The 26,470-nt window shown below is 39.9% G+C and overlaps 1 protein-coding gene across 1 annotated transcript in view; it reads right to left on the reverse strand.

The window, feature by feature from the left end:
* LOC124716773 (glycine-rich cell wall structural protein-like) overlaps positions 1 to 26,470 on the reverse strand; it is a 57,589-nt gene that overhangs the window by 10,247 nt on the left and 20,872 nt on the right. The window contains exon 3 of the mRNA XM_047243320.1: positions 20,022 to 20,521. Coding sequence (XP_047099276.1) covers positions 20,022 to 20,521 — 500 coding nt within the window. The remainder of the gene's footprint in view (positions 1 to 20,021; positions 20,522 to 26,470) is intronic.

Here is a 26,470-nt window from a genome sequence, read left to right on the forward strand (position 1 = left end):
GCTTTTGATATTCTTACAGGTGGTTCTCTTTTCTCCAAATATCGCTTTGATTTTTCTGTAGGCAGTATCTATCTTACCCCTAGTGATATACGCCTCTACATCCTTACATTTGTACTCTAGCCATCCCTGCTTAGCCATTTTTCACTTCCTGTAGATCTCATTTTTGAGACGTTTGTATTTCTTTTTGCCTGCTTCATTTACTGCATTTTTATATTTTCTGTTTTCATCAGTTAAATTCAATATCTCTTCTGGTGCTCAAGGATTTCTACCAGCCCTCGTCCTTTTACCTACTTGATCGCCTGCTGTCTTCACTATTTCATCTCTCAGGGCTACCCATTCTTCTTCTACTGTATTTCTTTCCCTCATTCTTGTCAGTTGTTCCCTAATGCTCTCTCTGAAACTCTCTACAACCTCTGGTTCTGTCAGTTTATCCAGGTCCCATCTGCTTAAATCCCCACCTTTTTGCAGATTCTTCAGTTTTAATCTCATCATACATTTCATCAATCTCTGTGTCATCTGCAGAGCTGGTTGGCATATATACTTGTACTACATTGGTAGGTGTGGGCTTCGTGTCTATCTTGGCTACAATAATGCGTTGCACTATGCTGTTTGTAGTTGCCTACCTGCACTCCTATTTTTTTCTCATTATTAAACCTACTCCTGCATTAACCCTATATAATTTTGTATTCATAACCCTGTATTCACCTGACCAAAAGTCTTGTTCCTTCTGCCACCAAACTTCACTAATTCCCACTATATCTAACTTAAATCTATCCATTTCCCTTTTAAAATTTTCTAACCTACCTGCCCGATTAAGGGATCTGACATTCCACGCTCAGATCTGCAGAACGCTAGTTTCTCCTGATGACGACGTCCTTCTGAGTAGTCCCCACCCGGAGATGCGAATGGGGGACTACTTTACCTCCGGATTATTTTGCCCAAGAGGACGCCATCATCATTTAACCATACAGTAAAGCTGCATGCCCTCGGGAAAAATTACGGTTGTAGTTTCCCTTTGCTTTCAGCTGTTCGCAGTACCACACAGCAAGGCCGTTTTGGTTAGTGTTACAAGGACAGATCAGCCAATAATCCAGACAGTTTTCCATATGACATTGGAAACGTGCACTGACATGATTGGGAAGTTTATTACAAGGCCGATTGTATCCTCTCCTAAGGCAAACTGGACAACAGATGTTGTAAATGATCCTTCATATCCTGGATGCTGACATTGGGAGTGAGTTGACATCTGACCTCGTCCCACATACATTGCATCGGGGAACAGATCTCGGGAGTTCACTGGACACGTGAGTACCTCAACATCGCGGAGGCACTTCAAAGAGATATTTGCCATGGGTGGACGAGCATTGTTCTGTTGAAAAATTGCACTGCTATACTACATCATTAGAGGTGACACGTGAGGATGCATGACGTCCGTGACGTACCGTTGTGTCAGCAGAGTTCCCTCAGTCACCACCAGGCGTGAGTTGAAGTCACACCAAGACGGTTCCCCACACCTTGACGCCAGGTGTGCCATCGCCATGCCTTTCCATGCACTGGGAGAACGACACCTCTCCACAGGTCACAAATATAGTCACCGACAATGATCATCCGGGCATGGGACAAATGGGGTGAATGCTTACTACCATAACCTCTTGTTCTAAATCACTGAACCAAATTATCAGAAATTAAAAACAGGCAGTTTGTAGAAATTCTACTATGAAAAAAAAAGAACCTCGCTGCCTTGCTAGAATTTATGTGCCCACTAAAGTAGCATGTACGCTCTATGAATGTGCTTGTGGATATTACAGACAATTTTAATATTTACTGTCAAAAGGTTTCATGGAATCTTGCCATCTGGTGCCCTGGACGGTGTTTATTAGAGTTATGCCTACAACCGTCCCAATGGCCAAATATCGAACCAAGACAGCACTCCCTTGACTGGATGCAGGAGATACACTCTGTCAACAACTACATATACATCTCGCTATAGACAGTATTTTTACCTCTTCTGTGAAAGAGTCACTTGCAGGCACATCGAAAATCAGGAAACAAATTCTAAGACAACTTCTGCTCCATACGTTTTGTTGCTATGTTAATTCTGTACTCAGTAGATCCAAAGGTGAAGAACTTGCAGATTTACACACTTGTTAAAGCCTGGTTTTTCTGCTTCTTTCGATTGTACTGACTTCATTGTGTCACGAAATTTTTTTATTAACTGGAGCTTGTTACGTACCTATACCTACTGCTACACTTCGATAATTTCGTGGTAGTCCATTCTGTAACGCTATTTCTGTAGACTGAAAGTAGACACAGAACGTTTCTAAGCCGAATGTGTGTATCATCCTGCTAATGGATGACAGTTTGTGATATGCTGTTCTATTAAAAAATATTTTTTTTCCTAAACGTTAATATGATAAGTTGTAGTTCATTCCTATTGCATAGTGCATTTCTAAATAGTGTGTGTTTCTTTAGTTCACTGAACACAGCAGAAAAATAAAGAGATCAATTAATCAGCAGCAGAAGAGTATCCCACATTGCCTATAACAGTCTGACCGTGTCCAGATATTTTTTCGACTTGATGGCAATAGACAGTATGTTCGTAGCACTTCATCTCCTTGCATGTTATGCTGTGTTAACAGACAGTAAATGTTTGGGGTTCAGCACAACGTCGAGAGGGGTCTCGCGAATCCTGTCACTGGCTGTGTTGTTTCATGCGTGATTTGAAGAGCGCCAGGGCGAGTTTACCATCCTCCCTATCGCCACCAAACACCCCTGATTAAATCCCAGTCGGGAACGTGTGGGACCACTTCAATCGGGATGTTGGCGCCACGGATCCTCCCCTGCGAAATGTAACTAAGTTGGCAATAGTGAAAAAATTTATGAATGTCTGTGCTGATAAAACTCTTACGTTATTTGATTTTCAAACAGCTGAGCAGAACTGAACGTACTCTGACATTTCGCTCTTTACTTATTCAGATCAACACTAAACTGACACACAATTTTTTAGCGCAACGCAATCTGACTTTCAATAATCCCTACAAAAGAATGGCCCTGACTAACAGTAACCTATCCCTTTCATGAAACACTTACCTCAAAAATGTTCGTTACTCGAACTACTGCAATACAGCGAGCGCCAATACTGCCAGCTAAATAAAAGATTCAAACTACTGAAGGCACTAACTACTGTTAGGCACAGTTAGCAAATGAAAGATTTTGTTAGAGAACAAACAATGTATTTACCTTAATAGTGTTTAAAAGTCATATATATCAGTCCATGACATCCAGTCTTACAAATTTACTGTCTCTGATGAACACACGTCCAGATCATCCGCTCTCAAAACTCCGCCATCTCTCTCCCCACATCCACCACTGCTGGCGGCTCACCTCCAACTGCGCAACGCTACGTACAGTTCACATCTAACTGCCCAACACTACAATAGCGAATATTCCAACAATGCCAACCAGCCACAGACTGCACACAGCACAGCCAGTGATTATCATACAGAGCGCTACATGACGTTACCAACATAAAAACCTAAACAGCCTACTTACAACAGCACTGGACACATGGCTCCACATCTCTATCGCTACCTTCCAGAACCTCACTGACACTCTTCCTGCACATCTCTCAGTGGTGCTCCGGAAAGTCGTTATTCAGGCCACTGGCAGCTGCTCACATTAATCTGACTGGACGGTATATAATTGTGATACATCCTGTGCGGAGATCTTAGTGTTGTGCCATCTCTGGCGCACGTCTCACTTGTCAGCTTCGTGCCCCAAGGAGTGCCTCGTATCATTTAGGCCTGGCTCCATGTTTGAGAAGACTGCTAGTGCATTTGTGGGACATACCAGCATTAAAAGATAGAAGAAATGTCTATATACGAGGCGGCATCAAGAGTTGTTGATTGTGACTATAAAAAATTTATTTATGTAATTAATTTTTAATTGTTTGCAGTTTCTTGTCTATGGACCTGGTACACATTGGATTCTTTCATGCCCAGTCCCGCTGCACGCCGCTAGGAATACAGAAGCAAAATGGCCCTGCCTATTGATAAAATAAACTTTTTTGTGCTAAACTAGTTTTTTGCATTTGAAGGGCAACAACGCCGTAAGAATCCATTCTGAGTTGGTGGAAGGGTACTGCATCAATGCATTGTCATATGACAGTTGTGCTGATATTTACTTAGATGATCACCACACCATGAATCATGTGCACTACAATGCATGGTAAGTGGTATCAACATTAAGACACCGTTTGTTACAAAATACAGGAGAAGAAGATGTCAGCATTGTGTCCAACTCCAGCAATTATAATCCTAAAAAGAATTGATAATCTTTACATTTAACCAGAAAATATTATGTATAGTATGTACCGTGACATGAATACAATAATTATGTATATCATATGTAATAGCATACAACTGATATGCAATAAAGTCATGTGTGTGAGATGTTGTTGAAAGAGTATGAAACTGAATTGGGAGATTTTTCCAAGCTTTTATTTTAATGAAAGTGCTAAATTGTTCTAGGAAGAGAAATCTGAAAGATACTTCTACAGAAGTAAACTATAACGAAATGTGTCATATATCTGAATATAAAGTGTATTTGCAGCATTATGCTATTTGTGTAGTGAAGATATTTCAGACACAGTATTTGTACGGCATGGTGAAGAATATTTTTGTAGTTGGAAGTAGGCTCGGTGTTCAGATGGAATTTGTTTGAAAATATTCTAAAGATACGCCTTAAGTACAGAGGTTACAGTGGCAGTCATTATCTTTACCGATTTTGACATGTGGTGTAGGCTTTATAGACAGCTTCCAATGGATTACATTGAAGCTAGATCACGTAAAGTTCATATGGAGTACTAAATGAATATTCCTCATTAATAGCATTAGATTAGTTTGTACTCCAATGTTAAAAAATTTCTCCCGAGAGACAGAAGCTGTTGTGAGCAAGGATTGAAGTCTTGCACGCTGTGACACCAATCGAGGTTTAAAAATTAGATATCGAAGAGATAACTGATGCAAGCATATCATGAAAGGTTATTTGGACTACCTGGATAAAACTTTATGTAATCTTCCGGTGTGTGTAACTGCTTCCAATCACTAATGACTAGTTACACGTACATACTAAGACAAGAAAGAAACAAAAGGAAAAATCGACGCACTATGGAGGAATTATAGGCATGGGATGGATCGCTAAATGTGATGTGCATGTACAGACTAATAAGTGATTATAATTTCAGTAAAATTGGATGGTTCATTCAAGAGAAAGAGCTTCACAAACTGAGCAAGTAAATAACGCATTGGTCCTCCTCAGGCCCTCGTGCAAGCATTTATTCGGATTGACATTGATTGAAAGAGTTGTTGGACATTCTCCCGGGCGATGACATACTCAACTATCAAACTGGCGCGATAGAATGTCAAAATCCCATGCTCCCAACGTTCTCAATTGGAAATATATCTGATTTCCTTCTGGCCAAGTTGATGTTTGGCAAGCACGAAGAAATGCAGTAGAAACTCTCATCGTGAGTGGGTGGGAGTTTTCTTGTTGAAATGTAAGGGTGGCCTGCAATTAAGAAAAAGTGAACGGGATGTAGAATATATTCGATGCTGTTCCCTGAGTATGCTGTGGATGATATGAAAAGAAATGGCATCATAGACTACCACTTCTGGTTGCCAAGCCGTGTGGTGGGCAAGTATGTCTAATAGAGGCTGGCACAAAGAGGATTTATGAGTCAAATTTGCAGGATGCCAACCAAGAATCCAATTTCGCAGCTTCCCAACCAAAAAGTCTCATTTCCCTACATCCAAAAATTAAATTCCACGTAAATAAATGGGAACAAAAATGGCGATCAAAGCTGTTCTATTTGAAACAATTTAGAAAATTATAGAAAAGGAAATCTGATTTAATCAAAAGAAGAATAGAAATTTTTTAGAAAATCTCATTTGTCCATACTGGAAAAACAAAATTCTCACTACCTCATTTAAAAATTTTCAAATCTAATAAATTTTATTCTCTATAAACAAGAACCAAAAAATCTCATTTACCTATATTCAAATAACCAAATTCTCATTTCCTCACTTAAAAATTTTCAAATCTAATAAATTTGATTATTTATAAAAAAGAACCAAAAATTCTCATTTTGCTGTATTAAAAAAACAAAATTTTCTTTTTCACAATAAAATTTTTTTAAATCTAATGAGTTTGATTCTTTATAAATAAGAACCAAACAATCTCGTTTTGCCATGTTCAAAAAATCAAATTCTCATTTCATAACTTAATAATTTTTAAATCTAATTAATTTTATTCCTTATAAGTAAGAACCAAAAAATCTCATTAGCCTCTATCTAAAAAACCAAATTCTCATTTTCTCATAAAAAATTCAAATCTAATAAATTTTATTCTTTATAAATAACAACCATCAAACCGAAAATCTCAAAAGGTACATTTAACCGAAAACATTTAAATAAACAAAAACAAATTTTGTTTTCTATAAATACAGTGTAAAAAACGGTGACCAAATCTGAGCTATTAAATAGCTTAGAAAATTATTGTACAGGAAACTATGGACTCAGTTTAAATGGTTTAGAAAATTTATGTCAAGAAAATGGTTATTCAAATGTGACTATCCATTTGACTTTATTGATTATTTTAATAGGAAAGAAATGAATAAAGAAATAAAGAACAGCAAACTAAAATCCATAATTTATTAATGAAGTTTGATCAACTAAAAAAAGAAAAGTTGACTAATTATTCTAAACTTAGATAAAGTCAATCAATTGAATTTATTGTAAATTCTGTTGGCATTAGTAATAACAATGAAATAATGAATTAAGCGAAACAACTGTAAAAGAAGTTTATCAAAAAGCCAAAAAATAAAAATTATTCTAAATTTAAAAAAGGGAAATAATTTAACCTATCGAAGGAACTGAAGTTAAAATTAGTAACAATAAAGATTTGAGTAAAAATCTTTGAATGATCTTCATAAAATCTGTAAACATAAATATTTAAAAAATATACTAATCTTTAAAAAATAATTGAATGCATTTATCAACAGATCTGTGGGTAAATGTGTTAATATCGATAACGACGATTATTTTAGAAACATTCTATCAGGTAAAATCAAGAAATTAAACAAAAAAGTTGTCAGAAAAATGTACCAGATTTTAGTTTTCTAGGTGATGAAAGTTTTTTCAAATCAACTAAACAAATTTATAGAAAAGGTTCTGTTTTCACATAAAGAATAATAACTTGTGGAATTAGTAAATCTGATAATATTGTGGAACCACAAGAATTTTTAAATCAAATTAAAGAAGAAATAATCAACAAATTAAAGAATATCTTGACTCAAAGAAGAGCAATTAAAGTTAACTGAAAATTTTATTGTAATTTTAAAAGACAAAATGAAGTATAAGTATTGATTTTAAGGCATATAATTAAAATTTATTAAGAACAACAGATTTAGGAGATTATTACCAAACATTAACAAATAAGCTACTAACTTCAATGGAAGAAGTGTAAAGGAAAAAACTGATTGGTCTTGATTTTATATAGATAATTTAGTCTTAAATGATGATAAACACAATCTAATTTTTGGTTCTTTTCATATCGATGTACCAAAAGTAATTAAACATATAAAATCTGTACTTAATGTAAAAAACAATGGAAAAAGGACTTTCTTTATTCAATAATACCAGCATTATATCCTGTAGAATGTGCTACAGAAAGAGTTAGTAAATATAAAAATACTGGATTAGAATTATATGATACTTTTGAAAATTAGAAAATTAATTTTTCATTTCAGGTAAAAGATATTCCAAAATTTGAAAAGAAATAAAAATATTTCAGTTAATGTCTATGCAGATGGGGATACTGAATAAGAAGGAAATATTTATCCTCTGTATTATAAACAAAATAATCAACAAAGACATGTTAATCATCCTTTAATTCGAAATGAAAATAATTTACATTATTGTTGTTTAAAAGATTTATCTAGATTAATCAGTAAACAAACAAGCAAACACAATGGTAGAATTTATCTTTGTGACAGATGTTCAAGATATTTTGATTCACAAGAAAAATTAGACATCCATGAAAACGATTGTAAAGAACATATAGAAGTAAAAATAGATATGCCTTTTAAGGGACAAACATTGAATTTAAAAATTATAATCATTCATTGAGCTCCTTTCGTAATTTATTCAGATTTCGAATGTTTATTGAAAGACGTTCAAACGTGTCAACCAAACCCTGAAAATCTTCTATTAAAAATACTAAAAACATTTACCAGTTTCATTCAGTTACTATATTAAATATTCTAGTGGTGATTATAAAGACCCTGTTACTTACACAGGTAATGATACAGCACAAAAATTCGTTGAAATGTTGGAAATAGAGTGAAGAGAAATTTCTAGAATGTATATTCGGTATGTTCCAATGAAATTGACTAAAGATTATATAATTAATCATAAAAATAGAGAAACTTGTCACATTTGTGAAAAATATTTTTAATTTGGAAAAAAGATAGTAAGAGATCATTGTCATTTAACAGGAAAATATAGAGCATTTGTGCATGAAGATTGCAATCTTAATTGCCAAAATTATAAATTTATTCCAGTTTATATTCATAATTTAACAAATTACTATGTAAATCTGTGTCTTCAAGAAATAGCAACTGATAATCGATTTACTGATGCAGTTCAAAATAATGAACAAAAATTTATTTCTTTTAGCAAATAAGTTGAAGATGGATTAACTTTAAAATTTTAGATACATTAATTTTTATGGCATTAAGTATTGGTAAATTATTTTCTAATCATGCAGAACAATACTTTAGAGAAATAGCAAAATAATTTGAAGGCTTACAATTAGATTCAGTAATTAAAAAAGGAGTTTATCCTTATGAATATGTGGACACTGAAGAAAAATTACAAGAAACCAAATTACCCAAAATAAGAATTTTTTATTTGAGAATCAATAAAGATAATATTTTTTATGATGATTACGAAAGAGCGAAAACCGTTTGGAAAAAATTGAATATTAAAATTTAGATGAATATTCAAAATTATTTAATAAATACAATGTTTTAATTTTAGCTGAATTTTCGAAAATTTTAGAAACACATGTATTAAATCTTGTATACCTCAATAATCTTGGTATTTTACAGTTCCAAGATTAGCATGGGATTCTAAGTAAAAAATAACAAAAATTGGACTATTACATGTTTATGATATGTTTTTTCGTGAAAAGGGAATTCTAGGTTTAATTTCACAAAGTATTAAAAGATATGCTAAATCAAATAACAAATATATGGAAAGTTACAAGCTATCAAATGAATCAAATTACATAGCATATTTAGATGCAAATAACTAATATGGGTGGGAAGTGTCTCAATATTTACCTTTAAAAAAATCGAGTGGAGAGGTCAAAAAGAATTTAATGCTCAAAAATACTTAAAATACCAAATTAATGCAAATATCGTTATATTTTCGAATTTAATTTGGAATAGCCAAGAAAATTACATGATTTATGTTAAGACTTACCATTAGCATCAGAAGGAGGAAATAAATTATAAACAACTTAAAATAATAAACAGAAGTATGTGTATTATAGAAATCTTAAACAATATTTAAGGCTGGGTTCAAAATTAAAGAAAATTCGTAGAGTCTTATCATTTGAACAATCAGATTGGTTGAAAAAATATATTAATTTTAATAGAGAGATGAGTAAGATGGCAGCTAATGATTTTGAAAAAGACTTCTACAAATTAATGAATAATTCAGTGTTTGGAAAACAATGGAAAATCATAACAGATCCAAAGAAATATATGCATGCTATTCCTAAACCAAATTATGAACATACAATGGTATTTTAAAAAAATGTAGTAGCAGTTGATATGAAGAAAATTAAAATAATCTTCAATTAACCAATTAATATTGGAAGGAGTATTCTAGATATTTATAAAATAAAAGTGTACAATTTTCATTACAACATTATGAAACCAAAATATGGTGAAAATATTATGTTATATTATACAAATATTACAATATAAAAAAATGTGAATGTACTGTCTCAGAAAGTATTCTTTTAGTAGGGAAGTTTATGGGGACATATAAAGTATAAAATGCCTTTAGGGGGGCGGGTGTTATAGTCAAAATCGATGAGCCTCATTTTGGCAAAACAGTGTACAACAGGAGGTAACCTGTGGTGAGATTATGCATCTGGGAGCCTGTAATTTCAGGTCCACAATGTGATGATGTAGTTTTTAAGGCAGTTCCTAGTTGAATGAAGGAAGTTTTGGTGAAATTAATTGAACATCATGTTGCAGAGGGTTCTGTAGTTATTTCCCATAGTTTTTCTTCATACAGGCATTTAGGGAATAGGGGTTTTCAGCATCTAGTCATCAATCATAACATTGAATTTAGATCTTCATTAACTGGGATTTGTACCATTAGTTCAAATGTTCAAATGGCTCTACGTACTATGGGACTTAACATCTGAGGTCATCAGTACCCTAGAATAGAACTACTTAAGCCTACCGAACCTATGGACATCAAATACATCCATGCCCAAGGCAGGATTCGAACCTGCGACCATAGCAGCAGCGCCATTCCGAACTGAAGCGTCTAAAACCGCACGGCCACAGCGGCCTGCTGTACCATTAGCATAGAAGATTATTGGTCAGCCATAAAATCTGTTGTAGGGAGGGAGAAACGACGCATTTTGACTCTACAGAGCAATTTAGACGAATACTCATGGAGACATAGTGCACCCAATACATATTGTCCATTTAAGTGTTTCCTTAAAACTGTTAGGCAAATGTATAGTCCAAAGTTTGTATGTTATTTACAGGTTGGGATGGCAGGTGGGGTGGGTAACTGATGATTAAGGGGAAAAGGTGGATTTGATCTGTTTGGTTAAATATCGATTTGGATTTTTCTGCGGTTGATCCATCAATCTTCATTTTCTTTTGTTAGGTAATTTTCTTCTGTTTATTTTATTCCTATTATTTCACTTCATTTCGTTGATGTGAACTTCTGGGTTTATATTTTTGTAAGTATGTGTGTTTTTTCGTGATTTTGTGTTGTTGTGTATGTGATTTTTCTTGACGTCCTTCAGGGCAAGCTTTGATTTTTTATGGTGGTGTTAGTGTATGGTAAGTTTAGTTTTCTACTTTTTATGTTGTACTGAATTTGTCTATTTTGATGTGTTTCTTTGTCATATTATACTGTTCTGTGTTAAGTATGGGTTCGTCTGCAGTACGGAAAACAAATTTTGAAGTTGTTGTTCTTTTTACCTTTTCTAGTCCAAGTATCACTACGCTTTTTTCGAGTCTGTACTAGCACTATTGACGGCGAAAAGACCGACATACGTAAAATTTGTATCCTACACTTCAGTTGACATATACAGATCAATTGAAGAATAAGATACTAATACGAATGAAAATGAAGAAATTGACGTGTGGTAAATTTGTATCCCATACTGTAGTTAACCTATGCAAATCGACTGAAGTTCGAGATACAACTCATATACATATCAACTTAGGTATTCCATGCTACTGTTATTTCTATTCCTTTTTTTCTTTATGTTTTTACGGAAGTACGGGACTGAAACAAGGGATATCCTTGACATTCTGTTCGAAATATTAATGGATGTCATATATGTCTACCATGTTTTCTCTCCTGCATTCCTTTGTTTATGCACACTCGTCTTTGCTGTCAAATCAGTGTAATAAATCATCTCTGGCAAATTCTGATATCGTTGGTTAAAGTCAATGGATTGTATCCCATTCTTGAGTAGTCCCCTATTGCAGGGCTCATATTACGAAATGATTAATCTCCTAGGTGGACCTAAAACACAACAACCACCTATCAAACAATGTAAATTAGTTTGGGGTAAACCTATTGCTTAAGAAATTTCTTTTACTTATGTTATTTTACAATGCACATGGTAAAGCATCTTCTTCAATTGTGAAATATGGTCGACCACTTAAACCAAAGAGATAATTTAACACTGAGTCAGCAATACATGTTTAGCCACGACTGTTTTATCTCTGTTTTGTTTGAATATAAAGTAAATGTCATTTATATCTTCTTCCCTTTCTTTTCCAAAATATTTACTACGAGTTATTTTTGTAAATATTAAGCATCTATAAGGATAGAATATTCCCTTCCTGTTTATCTTTGTGCAAATAATTTCTATTCAAATAATATCGTCAAACTGGACATATTACTAAATAAGTGCATCTCTGAACTTTGTTTCTTTTTTTTTTCAGCCAACTGACAGCCAACTAAGAATATCTTTGCATTTACATCTTTCCTCTTACGAACTTTCTGAAGTTTCGTTTCTTTAATTTAATTTTATTGAATCTTATCTTCTTGTGATACAAGTTGCTTTTTGGACCATTTCATATTTCAGATAATCTTTTCCAGGTTAATGTGTCGAAGCTTTACTTGATTTATCTCGTACATCAGAAATCGACGGCTGTTGATGTGGAGCTTATAAAGTTACAAACAGTCACTAAACTGCATGTGATATGTGGGCGTACAGCACGCTGCAAATGCGCGCGTTGTTGTTTCTTCCTAATACACACACATATATATAACGCTCCATTCTCAACTACGTAAGGGAAAGTCACTCATGTACATTGAGAACAGGAATACTTATTGAAAACTAAAACTACAGAGTTTAATAGTGTCTCCTCTTAGCCACGAAGTAAGCGGACAAGTCAGCGCCCCAGGCAGCGAGCTCTCGAACTTCTTTGACGTAACTTAGCGATGATGCACTGTGGAACGCGCCATTTCTGCCGTCCGCACAGATGAATGCCAGCAATTCTCTTTCCCCCGTGCAGCGACTTAAAATTTATAAAAAAAATGCATACAAAAAAACCTACCCGCCACCACCACTTTAGCCCTGAAGTTATACAACCGAAACAAAAATTATTCCTTTTCAGATGTTGGCAAATTGCGACCCACTATATTTATCTAATTTAATGGTTACTCCGTAGTTCAAAGCTGTAAGCAATGATTTGACTATGACGAGTCTGCCTAAGTGGTTCCAGTAGGTTACCATCAACCTTTACGGGAAAGGTCTTGACAATTTATGAGCAATCAACAGTGTACTACCAACATGTACAGTTTCATTCCGAAATTCTCTAGTGCCTGTTCAATCGGAATTGTTGCAAATTAAGTCTACCACTCAACGAAAAATCACAGATCACTCCTTTACACCAATAACGAACCACTTACCGTCTTGGCGTGTGATCATCCTCCTAATCAAGACGGCGAACACTCGACTCCCTCAGAGTGCGCTAAGCACATATAGGGCTACAAGAACACAGCAACACTCAGTTAACTTACCAATTTTCTAACAAAAAAAAATGGTTCAAATGGCTCTGAGCACTATGGGACTTAACATCTATGGTCATCAGTCCCCTAGAACTTAGAACTACTTAAACCTAACTAACCTACGGACATCACACAACACCCAGTCATCACGAGGCAGAGAAAATCCCTGACCCCGCCGGGAATCGAACCCGGGACCCCGTGCTCGGGAAACAAGAACGCTACCGCGAGACCACGAGCTGCGTTCTTTTCTAACCAGAAACACTAGCTATAAAACATGGATCTACGTATCAATAATAAGTGCTTGGTCTCAGTACAGTCCTCAGAATGAAATATTTGTGTCATCTAACGAATTATTTAAGACCGCTCTTTACACCATTACTTAGTTTTACCCCCCTCGATAGCAAATCAAAGGTTAACAGTGGGGACCAGTAGGCAGTAACTAACAGGTGGAAACTCGCGGAGCTAAACAAATCAACTACATGGCGTCAGTAATTACTCTGATCTAGAAGTACCCAAACTCTACTGCTACTGCAAGTTCCACCAATCCATTGCGACTATTCGTCCTACAGCTAACTACAGTGACCGGAAAAAAAGTCACAACACCAAGAAGGAGTTGTGCGACATAAACGAAAATTGGTGGGTTGTATCTACGTGTGATAGATGATGTCTATTCAAATTACTCTACAGTTGCGAAAGAGAGGCGCTAGTAGTGCCGCTATGAGGATGCAAATTAGGTTTGTTTTATTGCACTCTGTAACGGTCGTGAGCGTTGGTTACCTTTGAGACAACGTGGTGTGACGATGCAAGAATGCCTTTAAGGCGACAAAGACGCCTTTATCAACACCTAACTAAGTTTGAACGAGATCGTGTAATAGGGCTACGACAAGCTGGATGATCCTTCTGCGATACTGCAGAAAGACTTGGCAGGAATGTATCCACTGTACGTGATTGCTGGCAGCTGTGGTCACGAGAATGTACGGTCGGAAGATGACCGCACTCCGGGCGGCCAAATGACGTCATCGAGAGGGAGGACCATCCCGTTCGGTGTATGGCTGTGGAGCACTGTGCTGCACCTGCAGCGACAATTTGAGCTGTCGTTGGCACCACAGAGACACAACGAACTGTTACATACAAATAGGCTACTTCAAGGACACCTCCAAGGCAGATGCCTTGCAGCGTGCATTCCACTGACCTCAAACTACGGGCATTAACGAGTGCAGTGGTGTAAAACGGGAGCTCATTGGAGGGCAGGGTGGAGGTCTGTTGTGTTTTCTGATGGAAGCTGGTTCTGCCTCGGTGCTAGTGACGGCCGTTTGTTGGATAGAAAGAGGACAGTTGAGGGCCTGCAATCAACCTGTCTGCATGCTAGACACACTGGACTTACACCTGGAGTTATGGCCTGGGGTGCGATTTCGTATGACAGCAGGACCACTTTCGTAGTTGTCCCACGCAACCTGACTGCAAATTTGTACGTCAGTCTGGTGATCCTATATGTTGTGCTACATTTCTAGGGGGTGTTTACCAACATAACATACGCCCACGTCTACATGTACATCTACATCTACATGGTTACTCTGCAATTCGCACTAAGTGCCTGGAAGTTGGTTCATCGAACCATTTTCATACTACTTCTCTACCATTCCACTATCGAATGGCGCAGGGGAAAAAGGACACCTAAATCTTTCCGTTCGAGCTCTGACCTCTCTTATTTTTTTATGATGATTATTTCTCCCTACGTAGGTTGGTGTCAACAAAATATTTTCGCATTCATTAGAGAAAGTTGATGATTGAAATTTCGCAAATAGATCTCGCCGCAAAGAAAACCGCCTTTGTTTCAGTGACTGCCACCCCAACTCGCTGTCATATCAGTGACACTCTCACCCCTACTGCGCGATAACACGAAACGAGCTGCCCTTCTTTGCACTTTTTCGATGTCCTCTGTCAATCCTACCTGGTAAGGATCCCATACCGCGCAGCAATATTCCAGCAGACGACGGACAAGTGTAGTGTAGGCTGTCTGTTTAGTGGGTTTGTCGCATCTTCTAAGTGTTCTGCCAACAAAGCGCAGTCTTTGTTTCGCCTTCCCCACAATATTATCTATGTGGTCTTTCCAATTTAAGTTGCTCCTAATTGTAATTCCTAGGTATTTAGTCGAATTGACAGCCCTTAGGTTTGTGCCTTATCGTATACCCAAAATTTATCGGATTTCTTTTAGTAACCATGTGGATGACCTCGCACTTTTCTTTGTTTAGTGCCAATTGCCACTTTTCGCACCATACAGAAATTCTCTCTAGACCATTTTGTAAATGGAATTGATCGTCTGATGATTTTACTAGACGGTAAATTACAGGGTCATCTGCAAACAGTCTAAGGCGGCTGCTCAGATTATCACTTACATCATTTATGTAAACAGGAACAGCAGAGGGCTATGACACTACCTTGCGGAACGCCAGGTATCACTTCTGTTCTACTCGATGACTTACCGTCTACCACTACGAACTGTGTCCTGTCTGAGAGGATATCACGAATCCAGTCACACAACTGAGACGCTACTCCATATGCACGCAATCTGATTAATAGTCGCTTGTGAGGAACGGTATCAAAAGCCTTCTGGAAATCTAGGAATATGGAATCGATCTGAGATCCCTTGTCGACAGCACTCATCACTTCGTGGAAATAAAGAGCTAGCTGTGTTGCACAAGAACAATATTTTCTGAATCCGTGGTTGTTATGTATCAATAAGTCATTTTCATCAAGGTGATTCATAATGTTCGAGTACAGTATATGCTCCAATTCCTACTGCAAATTGAGGTCAGTGATATGGGTCTGTAATTCAGTGGGTTACTCCTATTTCCTTTCTTGAATATTGGTGTGTGACCTGTGCTACGGCGGGCCGGTGTGGCGGAGCGGTTCTAGGAGCTTCAGTCTGGAACCGCGCGACCACTACGGTCGCAGGTTCGAATCCTGTCTCGGGCATGGATGTGTGTGATGTCCTTCGGTTAGTTAGGTTTAAGTAGTTCTAAGTTCTAGGGGACTAATGACCTCAGCAGTTGAGTCCCATAGTGCTCAGAGCCATTTGAACCATTTGAACCCTTCATCGTTCCGATCCAGCGCTCAGAACACGTCTCATGGAGAAATGCAATAACTGTGCCACACTAGTGGTGTGGGGCACCAACCTGCTGGAAAATGACGTCGGGAGGCACCTGTGGAACTGAATAGTTCGCCATGTCGAGATAGGTGTGCCCTGTCACTGTAGATTCCATAAAATATGGACAAATCAATTATAAAGAATGCAGCGAGTCGCAGAAACACAATTTATTTATCTTGTTGGAAATCGATTTCGACTGATATCAGTCATCATCGGTGCATTTTTCTAACCGATACATGCCATAAGTAGAAGTACTGTCCTTGGCAGGAAAAATGCACCGGTTAGAAAAATGCACCGATGATGACTGATATCACTCGAAATCGATTTCCGACAAGATAAATAAATTGTGTTTCCGCGACTTGTTGCTGCATTCTTTATAATTTTATAGCCACGATCGCGGCACAGAAAGGGCATCTTATGGAGCCCAACAATCAAATCACAGCATGTTTTTGTAATCCCAACACCTGTCCTCTAGTCGGAAAATAAGAGCACCACAATGACAATTCAGAAGATTTCGTCCGTCGGCTAAGGAACTTGCGACTTCCGCCATCAGATGTTCTCGTTGTCGATGCGGTCTCGTTTTTCACTCGAGTGCCAATGCAGGAATCACTGTTTCTCACTGGCCTGAAGCTGGAAGGGAATCTTGTTGATTTGTTTAAGCACTTGCTCACCTCGACTTACCTTGTATTCAATGACCAATACTTTGAACGGAAAGACGATGTCGCAATGGGTAGTACATTGTCACCCACTGTGTCAATCTTAATATGGAATACTTCGAGGAGTTAATACGTATGTGCTTTTTGCTATATGTGGATGTCACCTTTGTCATCTGCCCCACGGCGCTGTGTCACTAGATTCATTTTTTTAATACCTAAATTGCCTTCATTCCAACTCCAAGTTTACGATCGAGATGAAAAAGAAGAACGGCGAACTACCGTTCCTGGACGTATTGGTGCGTACAAAACAGGATGGCTTCTTAGGTCACGCTATGTACTGTAAACCTATTTACATCGCCTTACAGACCACCAGCTGTCACCATCCAGCACAATGAAATGGCGTGCTTAGGACGTTGGTCCATGGAGCACGAGCCATATCGGATACTGGCAGCCATCACCACGCCGATTTTTAGAGAACAGGTATTCTGAACGGGATATTCGCCGGCGCGTTCTAGATGAAGTGATGAACTGGAAGAACGTGAAGAGCAAAGAGGAATGATCGTCTTGCTATATGTTGGCGGTGTTTCTTCGGAAATAGGAAGATTGTTGGAGAAACACACAGTTAAATGCGTCTTTCATCCGCCAAAGAAACACAGAACTCTTACAGGCTCAGTGAAAGATGATCACAGTTTAAGTATCGGATAAGATGTCCTGTAGCTTGCGGGATGTCATACATCGGACAAACCTATCGCACTGTGGAGGATAGATGTATCGTCCATCGACGACACACGCGTCAGGACCAGCCAGAGAAATCTGCAGTGGCCGAGCATTGCCTCAGTACAGGACACTGTATGGAATATAAAATTCCGTCATCGACGTCTTAGTTTGGGGACAGCGTTGTTACATAAACTGTGGGAATTCGCAGCTCAACTAACTTGGGTAACAGGGACGTAGGATACCAACTCAGCTCGGCATGTGATCCAGCGCTGGCCACTTCAACGTGTGTTCGCCGCACCTGAAGATGTCGACCACTTGCGTCTTCGAAATACTGAGGAATTTTCAGAACTACATCCGATGTCTCCCCAGAGAATCATGTTTACACCTTCTAGTAGTTTTAACCTGCACGAACTTGTCTTCGGTGATCTGGTAGTCATGGGGGAACATAACGAGATGTGTTTGGTAGGACCTCTGTTTACAGAACGCATATTGATCTCCGTTCTCCAGAAATGTCATAGAATATGAGCATAGAACACGCTCCGTAATTCTACAACAAACTGAAGTTAGCGATGTGGGCCTATAATTATATCCATCATTTCGGCGACTCTACTTGAATATAGCAATGACCAGTGCATCTTTGTTACTGTAGCAACCTACGATAAACTACTGCCAGAAGCTAGGGCATTAACAGTCGGCGGTAATGGGATTTCGCCCATGAAACTAAGTACTGTCCAGCCATTCTATTTCCTTGTAATTTTGTAGTTCTGTCAAGCGATTTTTACTTTTGATAAATATTATTAACCATATAACATGAACATCATGTCATATCTGACTTTGCCGCAGCTTCAGTGTAGTGAAGCGATGTGTTTATATAAACCTTGAGAACCATTTTGGTTTTGAAATGCTAAGCTACAATGGATAGGAAATATTTCACGCACTTTATTGTGTATACATTTAAATGTTCATGGTAAGCCTTTCAATTAATGATTAAATGAAAAATGTACGCAATTTTTTACTTCTTTTGTATTTTGGAGGACCATCACAGTTAATATCTATGGAAGGTTCGCCTGTATTATCACTTCAGCTATAAATATGTGTTATGTTATTTTGGTTTTTCTCACGTGTTCCATACCTTATGGATGTGCGCACTATGCCTCACTGTGTACCTAATTTTATTTACTTCGTATGAAATTTATCGTAAGGTCAGGAAAGAATTGTGCACTAATACATTGGGAGCGACAGTTCACTGGCACTGACAACAGTCTCATTAACCTCGTGTAATGATTTTATGCACATATATGATTATTTGGTGTCGCAATTCCAAACCTGTTGCATCTGTTATACAGCAGGGCTTCATCATCATTCATTCTATTCACCATTCCTTTTGTTTAGCACTTGTTGTTTTTCCTCAAACAGTTTAACGAACAGGTGTCATATAGGGAAATAAGAAGACAGAGAGAAAATTTTATTTCAATTCATTTATTCTGTGACAAAGTAGACATTACAGTATTGTTCTGTACTGGCATTAGACTGAAGTTGGACTTTACCCAATATTGACTGCAATTTATACCCACTTGTGTCGTGTCTTTAATTACGACAATTTTTTCTGTATGAACTGTGGTACCACATATTGATGACTGGCTGATATGAAGAAACAGTGCGATGGAGTCAAGTATGTAATTTAGAATATTATGTACCCCAGCTCTGTCAGAAAATTCTCACATGTGTCTAAGAGCTGATGGGGTATCGAGGCTGCTGTGTTGACAGCACGGCAGATGCTGTTATATTTAATCATTTATAGAATACAACTTTGCTAGCATAACAATCTGACGCCAAGATTTGGTTGAAACTGCATGTTAAAAAGGCAAAAAAATACCAGCCTGCTTATTTAAGTTTACGGACAGACTATGAAACATCTGGTTCACTCTGATGTATCTTCTATTGGTAGGATTGGGAAGCCGCTACAGCCACAATGCTTCAGAACGCGTTATGTGTCTTAAAGAGAAAATCATGTAATGTATGTGTAAGCCATTGCAGACGTACGTCGCCCTGCCAACTTCGTAATACGTGCGTCTTTGCTGGTTTATCCTTTGATGTGATGAGCACCACCACCAAAGACGCCTCCGTAGCCACCACCGACGCCATAGGCACCTCCAAAACCACCACCACCACCGATGCCATAGCTGCCCGCCCCAAAGCCGCCTGTGAGACCGTAGCCGCCTCCGTAACCTCCGATGCCGCCCCCGTAACCTCCGATGCCGCCTCCTAGACCGAACCCAGCGCCTCCTCCTCGACCAGCTGCGCCACCAGCTCCTCCTGTGGCCACTGGGACGAGCACAGGCCGCGGCACAAATACGGGCACGTGGACGTCACGTGTGACTGCGTAGGGAACGGGATACGGCACCGCCTGGTGGACCAGCAGTGCAGCCCCGACGACCCGAGATGCGCCTCTGACGCCACCAGCCCCACCTCCTGCTCCACCAGCTGCAACACCGCTAACGCCGAAACCAGCTCCTCCGTATCCACCACCGTAGCCGCCCCCACCTCCATATGCACCGATGCCGGCACCTCCTCCGTATCCACTGGCGTAGCCACTGAGGCCTCCGTAACCAGCGAAGCTACCTCCTTCTAAGGCACCTCCTCCTCCATACCTGCAAATAAAGACGTATGCAGACCTTGTAAGGAGTGTGTCAGAACTCTCCGTTACATAGGTTAAATATTACACTATCGAAAACAATACAGCCGACTTAAGGCTATTCCTTGCAATGTGTAGAATTCTGCGATTCTCTATGGAAATAAAGCAAGCACTCAGATATACACTACTGGCCATTAAAATTGCTACACCACGAAGATGGCGTGCTACAGACGCGAAATTTAACCGACAGGAAGAAGATGCTGTCATATGCAAATGATTAGCTTTTGAGAGCATTCACACAAAGTTGGCGGCGGTGGCGACACCTACAACGGGCTGACATGAGGAAAGGTTCCAACCGATATCTCATACAGAAACAGCAGTGGTTACCTGGTGAAACGTTGTTGTGATGCCTCGTGTAAGGAGGAGAAATGTGTACCATCACGTTTCCGACTTTGATAAAGGTCGAATTGTAGCGTATCGCGATTGCGGTTTATCGTTTCGCGACATTGCTGCTCGCGTTGGTCGAGATCCAATGACAGTTAGCGGAATATGGAATCGGTGGGTACAGGAGAGTAATACGGAACGCCGTGCTGGATCCCAATGGCCTCGTATGAGTCGAGATGACAGGCATCTTATCCGCATGGCTGTAACGGATCGTGCAGCCAAGTCTCGATCCCTGAGTCAACAGATGGGGACATTTGCAAGACAACAACAATCTGCACGAACAGTTCGACGACGTTTGCAGCAGCATGGTCTATCAGCTCGGAGACCCTACCTGCGGTTACCTTTGACGCTGCATCACAGACAGGAGCGCGCCTGCGATGGTGTGCTCAACGACGAACCTGGGTGCACGAATGGCAAAACGTCATTTTCGTGGATGAGTCCAGGTTCTGTTTACAGCATCATGATGGTCGCATCCGTGTTTGGCGACATCGCGGTGAACGCACATTGGAAGCGTGTATTCGTCATCGCCATACTGGCGTATCACACGGCGTGATGGTCTGGGGTGCCATTGGTTACACGTCTCGGTCACCTCTTGTTCGCATTGACGGCACTTTGAACAGTGGACGTTACATTTCAGATGTGTTACGACCCGTGCCTCTACTCTTCATTCGATCCCTGCGAAACCCTAAGTTTCAGCAGGATAATGCAGGACCGCATGTTGCAGGTCCTGTATGGGCTTTTCTGGATACATAAAATGTTCGACTGCTGCCCTGGCCAGCACATTTTCCAGATCTCTTACCAACTGAAAACGACTGGTCAATGGTGGCCGAGCAACTGGCTCGTCACAATACGCCAGTCACTACTCTTGATGAACTGTAGTATTGTGTTGAAGCTGCATGAGCAGCTGTACCTGTAAACACCATCCAAGCTCTGTTTGACTCAATGCCCAGGCGTATCAAGGCCGTTATTACGGCCAGAAGTGGTTGTTCTGGGTACTGATTTCTCAGGATCTATGCACCCAAATTGCGTGAAAATGTAATCACATATCAGTTCTAGTATAATTTATTTGTCCAATGAATACCCGTTTATCATCTGCATTTCCTCTAAGTGTAGCAATTTTAATGGCCGGTAGTGTAGATAGAAACAATCTGAGCATTGCTGTGAGCGGAAGCAAAATTTCTGCATCTGCATCTACATTTATACTCCGCAAGCCACCCAACGGTGTGTGGCGGAGGGCACTTTACGTGCCACTGTCTTTACCTTCTGTAAGTAGGTTGTTTAGGTTTTTATGTTGGTAACGCCACGTAGCGCTCCGTATGAAAATCACTGACTGTGCTATGTGCAGTCTGTGGCTGGTTTGCATTGTTGGAATTTGCTATTGTAGTATTGGGCAGTTGGCTGTTAACATCGCGTAGCGTTGCGCAGTTGGAGGTGAGCCGCCAGCAATGGTGGATGTGGGGAGAGAGATGGCAGAGTTTTAAGAGCGGACGATTTGGACGTGTGTCTGGCAGAAAGAGTAAATTTGTAATACTGGATATCATGAACTGATATATATATATTATGACTTTTGAACAGTATTAAGGTAAATACATTGTTTGTTCTCTATCAAAATCTTTCATTTGCTAACTATGCCTATCAGTAGTTAGTGCCTTCAGTAGTTAGAATCTTATTTAGCTGGCAGTAGTGGCGCTCTCTGTATTGCAGTAGTTCGAGTAACGAAGATTTGTGTGAGGTAAGTGATTCGTGGAAGGTATAGTTTAATGTTAGTCAGGGCCATTCTTTTGTAGGGATTATTGAAAGTCAGACTGCGTTGCGCTAAGAATATTGTGTGTCAGTTTAGTGTTGATCAGAATAAGTAAAGAGAGAAATGTCTGAGTACGTTCAGTTCTGCTCAGCTGTTTGAAAATCAAATAACGTAGAGGTTTATCAGCACAGTAATTCATCAATTTTTCTAAGGGGACGTTTCATACTCTCTTTCCTACTCAGGTCGCGTATGGTTCGCGGGAAGAATGACTGCCGGAAAGCCTCCGTGCGCGCTCGAATCTCTCTAATTTTACATTCGTGATCTCCTCGGGAGGTATAACTTGGGGGAAGCAATATATTCGATACCACATCCAGAAACGCACCGTCTCGAAAACCTGGACAGCAAGCTACACCGCGGTGCGGAGCGCCTCTCTTGCAAAGTCTGGCACTTGAATTTGCTAAACATCTCCGTAACGCTATCACGCTTACCAAATAACCCTGTGATAAAACGCGCCGCTCTTCTTTGGATCTTCTCTATATCCTCCGTCAACCCGATCTGGTACGGATCCCACACTGACGAGCAATACTCAAGTATAGGTCGAACGTGTGTCTTGTGAGCAACCTCCTTTGTTGGTGGACTACATTTTCTAAGAACCCTCCCAATGAATCTCAACCTGACACCCACCTTACCAACAACAAATCTGATATGATCATTCCTCTTCAGATCGTTCCGTACGCATACTCCCAGATATTTTACACAAGTGTTTGTTCCGCTATCATATAATCATACAATAAAGGATCCTTCTTCCTATGTATTCGCAATACATTACATTTGTATATGTTAAGGGTCAGTTGCCACTCCCTGCACCAAGTGCGTATCCGCTGCAGATCTTGCTGCATTTCGCTGCAATTTTCTAATGCTGTAACTTCTCTGTATACTACAGCATCATCCGCGAGTAACCACATGGAACTTCCGGCACTATCTACTAGGTTCAAATGGCTCTGAGCACTATGCCACTTAACTTCTGAGGTCATCAGTCGCCTAGAACAGAACTAATTAAACCTAACTAACCTAAAGACATCACACACATCCATGCCCGAGGCAGGATTCGAACCTGCGACCGTAGCGGTTCCTCGGTTCCAGACTGTAGCGCGTAGAACTGCACGGCTACTTTGGCCGGCTCGGTTATTTATATATGTTGTGAAAAGCAATGATCCCATAACACTCCCCTGTGGCACGCCAGAGGTTACTTTAACGTCTGTAGACGTCTCTTCATTGAGAACAACATGCTGTGTTCTGTTTGCTAAAAACTCTTCAATCCAGCCACACAGCTGGTCTGATATTCCGTAGGCTCTTACTTTGTTTATCAGGCGACAGTGCGGATCTGTATCGAACGCCTTCCGGAAGTCAAGTAAAATGGCATCTACCTGGGAGCCTGTATCTAATATTTTCTGGGTCTCATGAACAAATAAGGCGAGTTGGGTCTCACACGATCTCTGTTTCCGGAATCTATGTTGATTCCTAGAGTAGATTCTGGGTTTCCAGAAATGACATGATACGCGAGCAGAAAACATGTTATAAAATTCTACAACAGATCGATGTCAGAGATATAGGCCTATAGTTTTGCGCATCTGCTCGACGACCCTTCTTGAAAACTGGAACTTCCTGTCATCTTTTCAAATCATTTGGAACCTTTCGTTCCTCTAGAGACTTGCGGTACACGGCTGTTAGAAGGGGGGCAAATTCTTTCGCGTACTCTGTGTAGAATCGAATTGGTATCCCGTCATGTCCAGTGGACTTTCCTCTGTTGAGTGATTTCAATTGCTTTTGTATTCCATGGACACTTATTTCGATGTGAGCCATTTTTTCGTTCGTGCGAGGATTTAGAGAAGAAACAGCAGTGCGGTCCTCCTCTGTGTAACAGCTTTGGAAAAAGGTGTTTAGCATTTCAGCTTTACGCGTGTCATCCTCTGTTTCAATGCCATTATCATCCCAGAGTGTCTGGATATGCTGTTTCGAGCCACTTACTGATTTAACGTAAGACCAGAACTTCCTAAGATTTTCTATCAAGTCGGTACATAGAATTTTACTTTCGAATTCACTGAACGCTTCATGCATAGCCCTCCTTACGCTAACTTTGCCATCGTTTAGCTTCTGTTTGTCTGAGAGGTTTTGGCTGCATTTACACTTGGAGTGAAGCTCTCTTTGCTTTCGCAGTAGTTTACTAACTTTGTTGTTGAACCATTGTGGGATTTTTGCCGTCCATCACAGTTTTACTCGGAACGTACCTGTCTAAAACGCATTTTACGATTGCCTTGAACTTTTTCCATAAACACTCAACGTTGTCAGTGTCGGAACAGAAATTTTCGTTTTGATCTGTTAGGTAGTCTGAAATCTGCCTTCTATTACTCTTGCTAAACAGATAAACCTTCCTCCCTTTTTTTATATTCCTATTAACTTCCATATTCAGGGATGCTGCAATGGCCTTATGATCACTGATTCCTGTTCTGCATATACAGAGTCGAAAAGTTCGGGTCTGTTTGTCATCAGTAGGTCCAAGATGTTATCTCCACGAGTCGGTTCTCTGTTTTATTGCTCGAGGTAATTTTCGGATAGTGCACTCAGTATAATGTTACTCGATGCTCTGTCCCTACCACCCGTCCTAAACATCTGAGTGTCCCAGTCTATATCTGGTAAATTGAAATCTCCACCTAAGACTATAACATGCTGAGAAAATTTATATGAAATGTATTCCAACATTTCTCTCAGTTGTTCTGCCACTAATGCTGTTGAGTCGGGAGGTCGGTAAAAGGTGCCAACTATTAACCTAGCTCGGTTGTTGAGTGTAACCTCCACCCATCATAATTCATAGGAACTATCCACTTCTACTTCACTACAGGATAAGCTACTACTAACAGCGACAAACACGCCACCACTGGTTGCATGCAATCTATCCTTTCTAAACACCGTCTGTGCCTTTGCTTTCTGTACCGACAACGATTTCAGCTTCGGTGCTTTCTATCAGCGCTTGAAGTTCCGGTACTTTACCAATGCAGCTTCGACAGTTTACAATTACAATACCGATTGCTGTTTGGCCACCGCATGTCCTGACTTTGCCCCCCACCCTTTGAGGCTGCTGCCCTTTCTGTACATGCCCAAGGCCATCTAACCTAAAAAACCGCCCAGTCCACGCCACACAACCCCTGCTACCCGTGTAGCCGCTTGCTGCGTGTGGTGTACTCCTGACCTATCCAGCGGAACCCGAAACCCCACCACCCTATGGCGCAAGTCGAGGAATCTGCAGCCCACACGGTCGCAGAACCGTCTCAGCCTCTGATTCAGACCCTCCACTCGGCTCTGTACCAAAGGTCCGCAGTCAGTCCCGTCGACGATGCTGCAGATGGTGAGCTCTGCTTTCATCCCGCTAGCGAGACTGGCAGTCTTCACCAAATCAGATAGCCGCCGGAAGCCAGAGAGGATTTCCTCCGACCCATAGCGACACACATAATTGGTGCCGACATGAGCGACCACCTGCAGATGGGTGCACCCTGTACTCTTCATGGAATCCGGAAGGACCCTTTCCACATCTGGAATGACTCCCCCCCGGTATGCACACGGAGTGCACATTGGTTTTCTTCCCCTCTCTTGCTGCCATTTCCCTAAGGGGCCCCATTACGCGCTTGACGTTGGAGCTCCCAACTACCAGTAAGCCCACCCTGTGCAACTGCCCGGATCTTGCAGACTGAGGGGCAACCTCTGGAACAGGACAAGCAGCCG

Source organism: Schistocerca piceifrons, chromosome 9 (assembly GCF_021461385.2).
Source record: "Schistocerca piceifrons isolate TAMUIC-IGC-003096 chromosome 9, iqSchPice1.1, whole genome shotgun sequence".
In the NCBI taxonomy this organism is placed as follows: Eukaryota; Metazoa; Arthropoda; class Insecta; order Orthoptera; family Acrididae; genus Schistocerca; species Schistocerca piceifrons.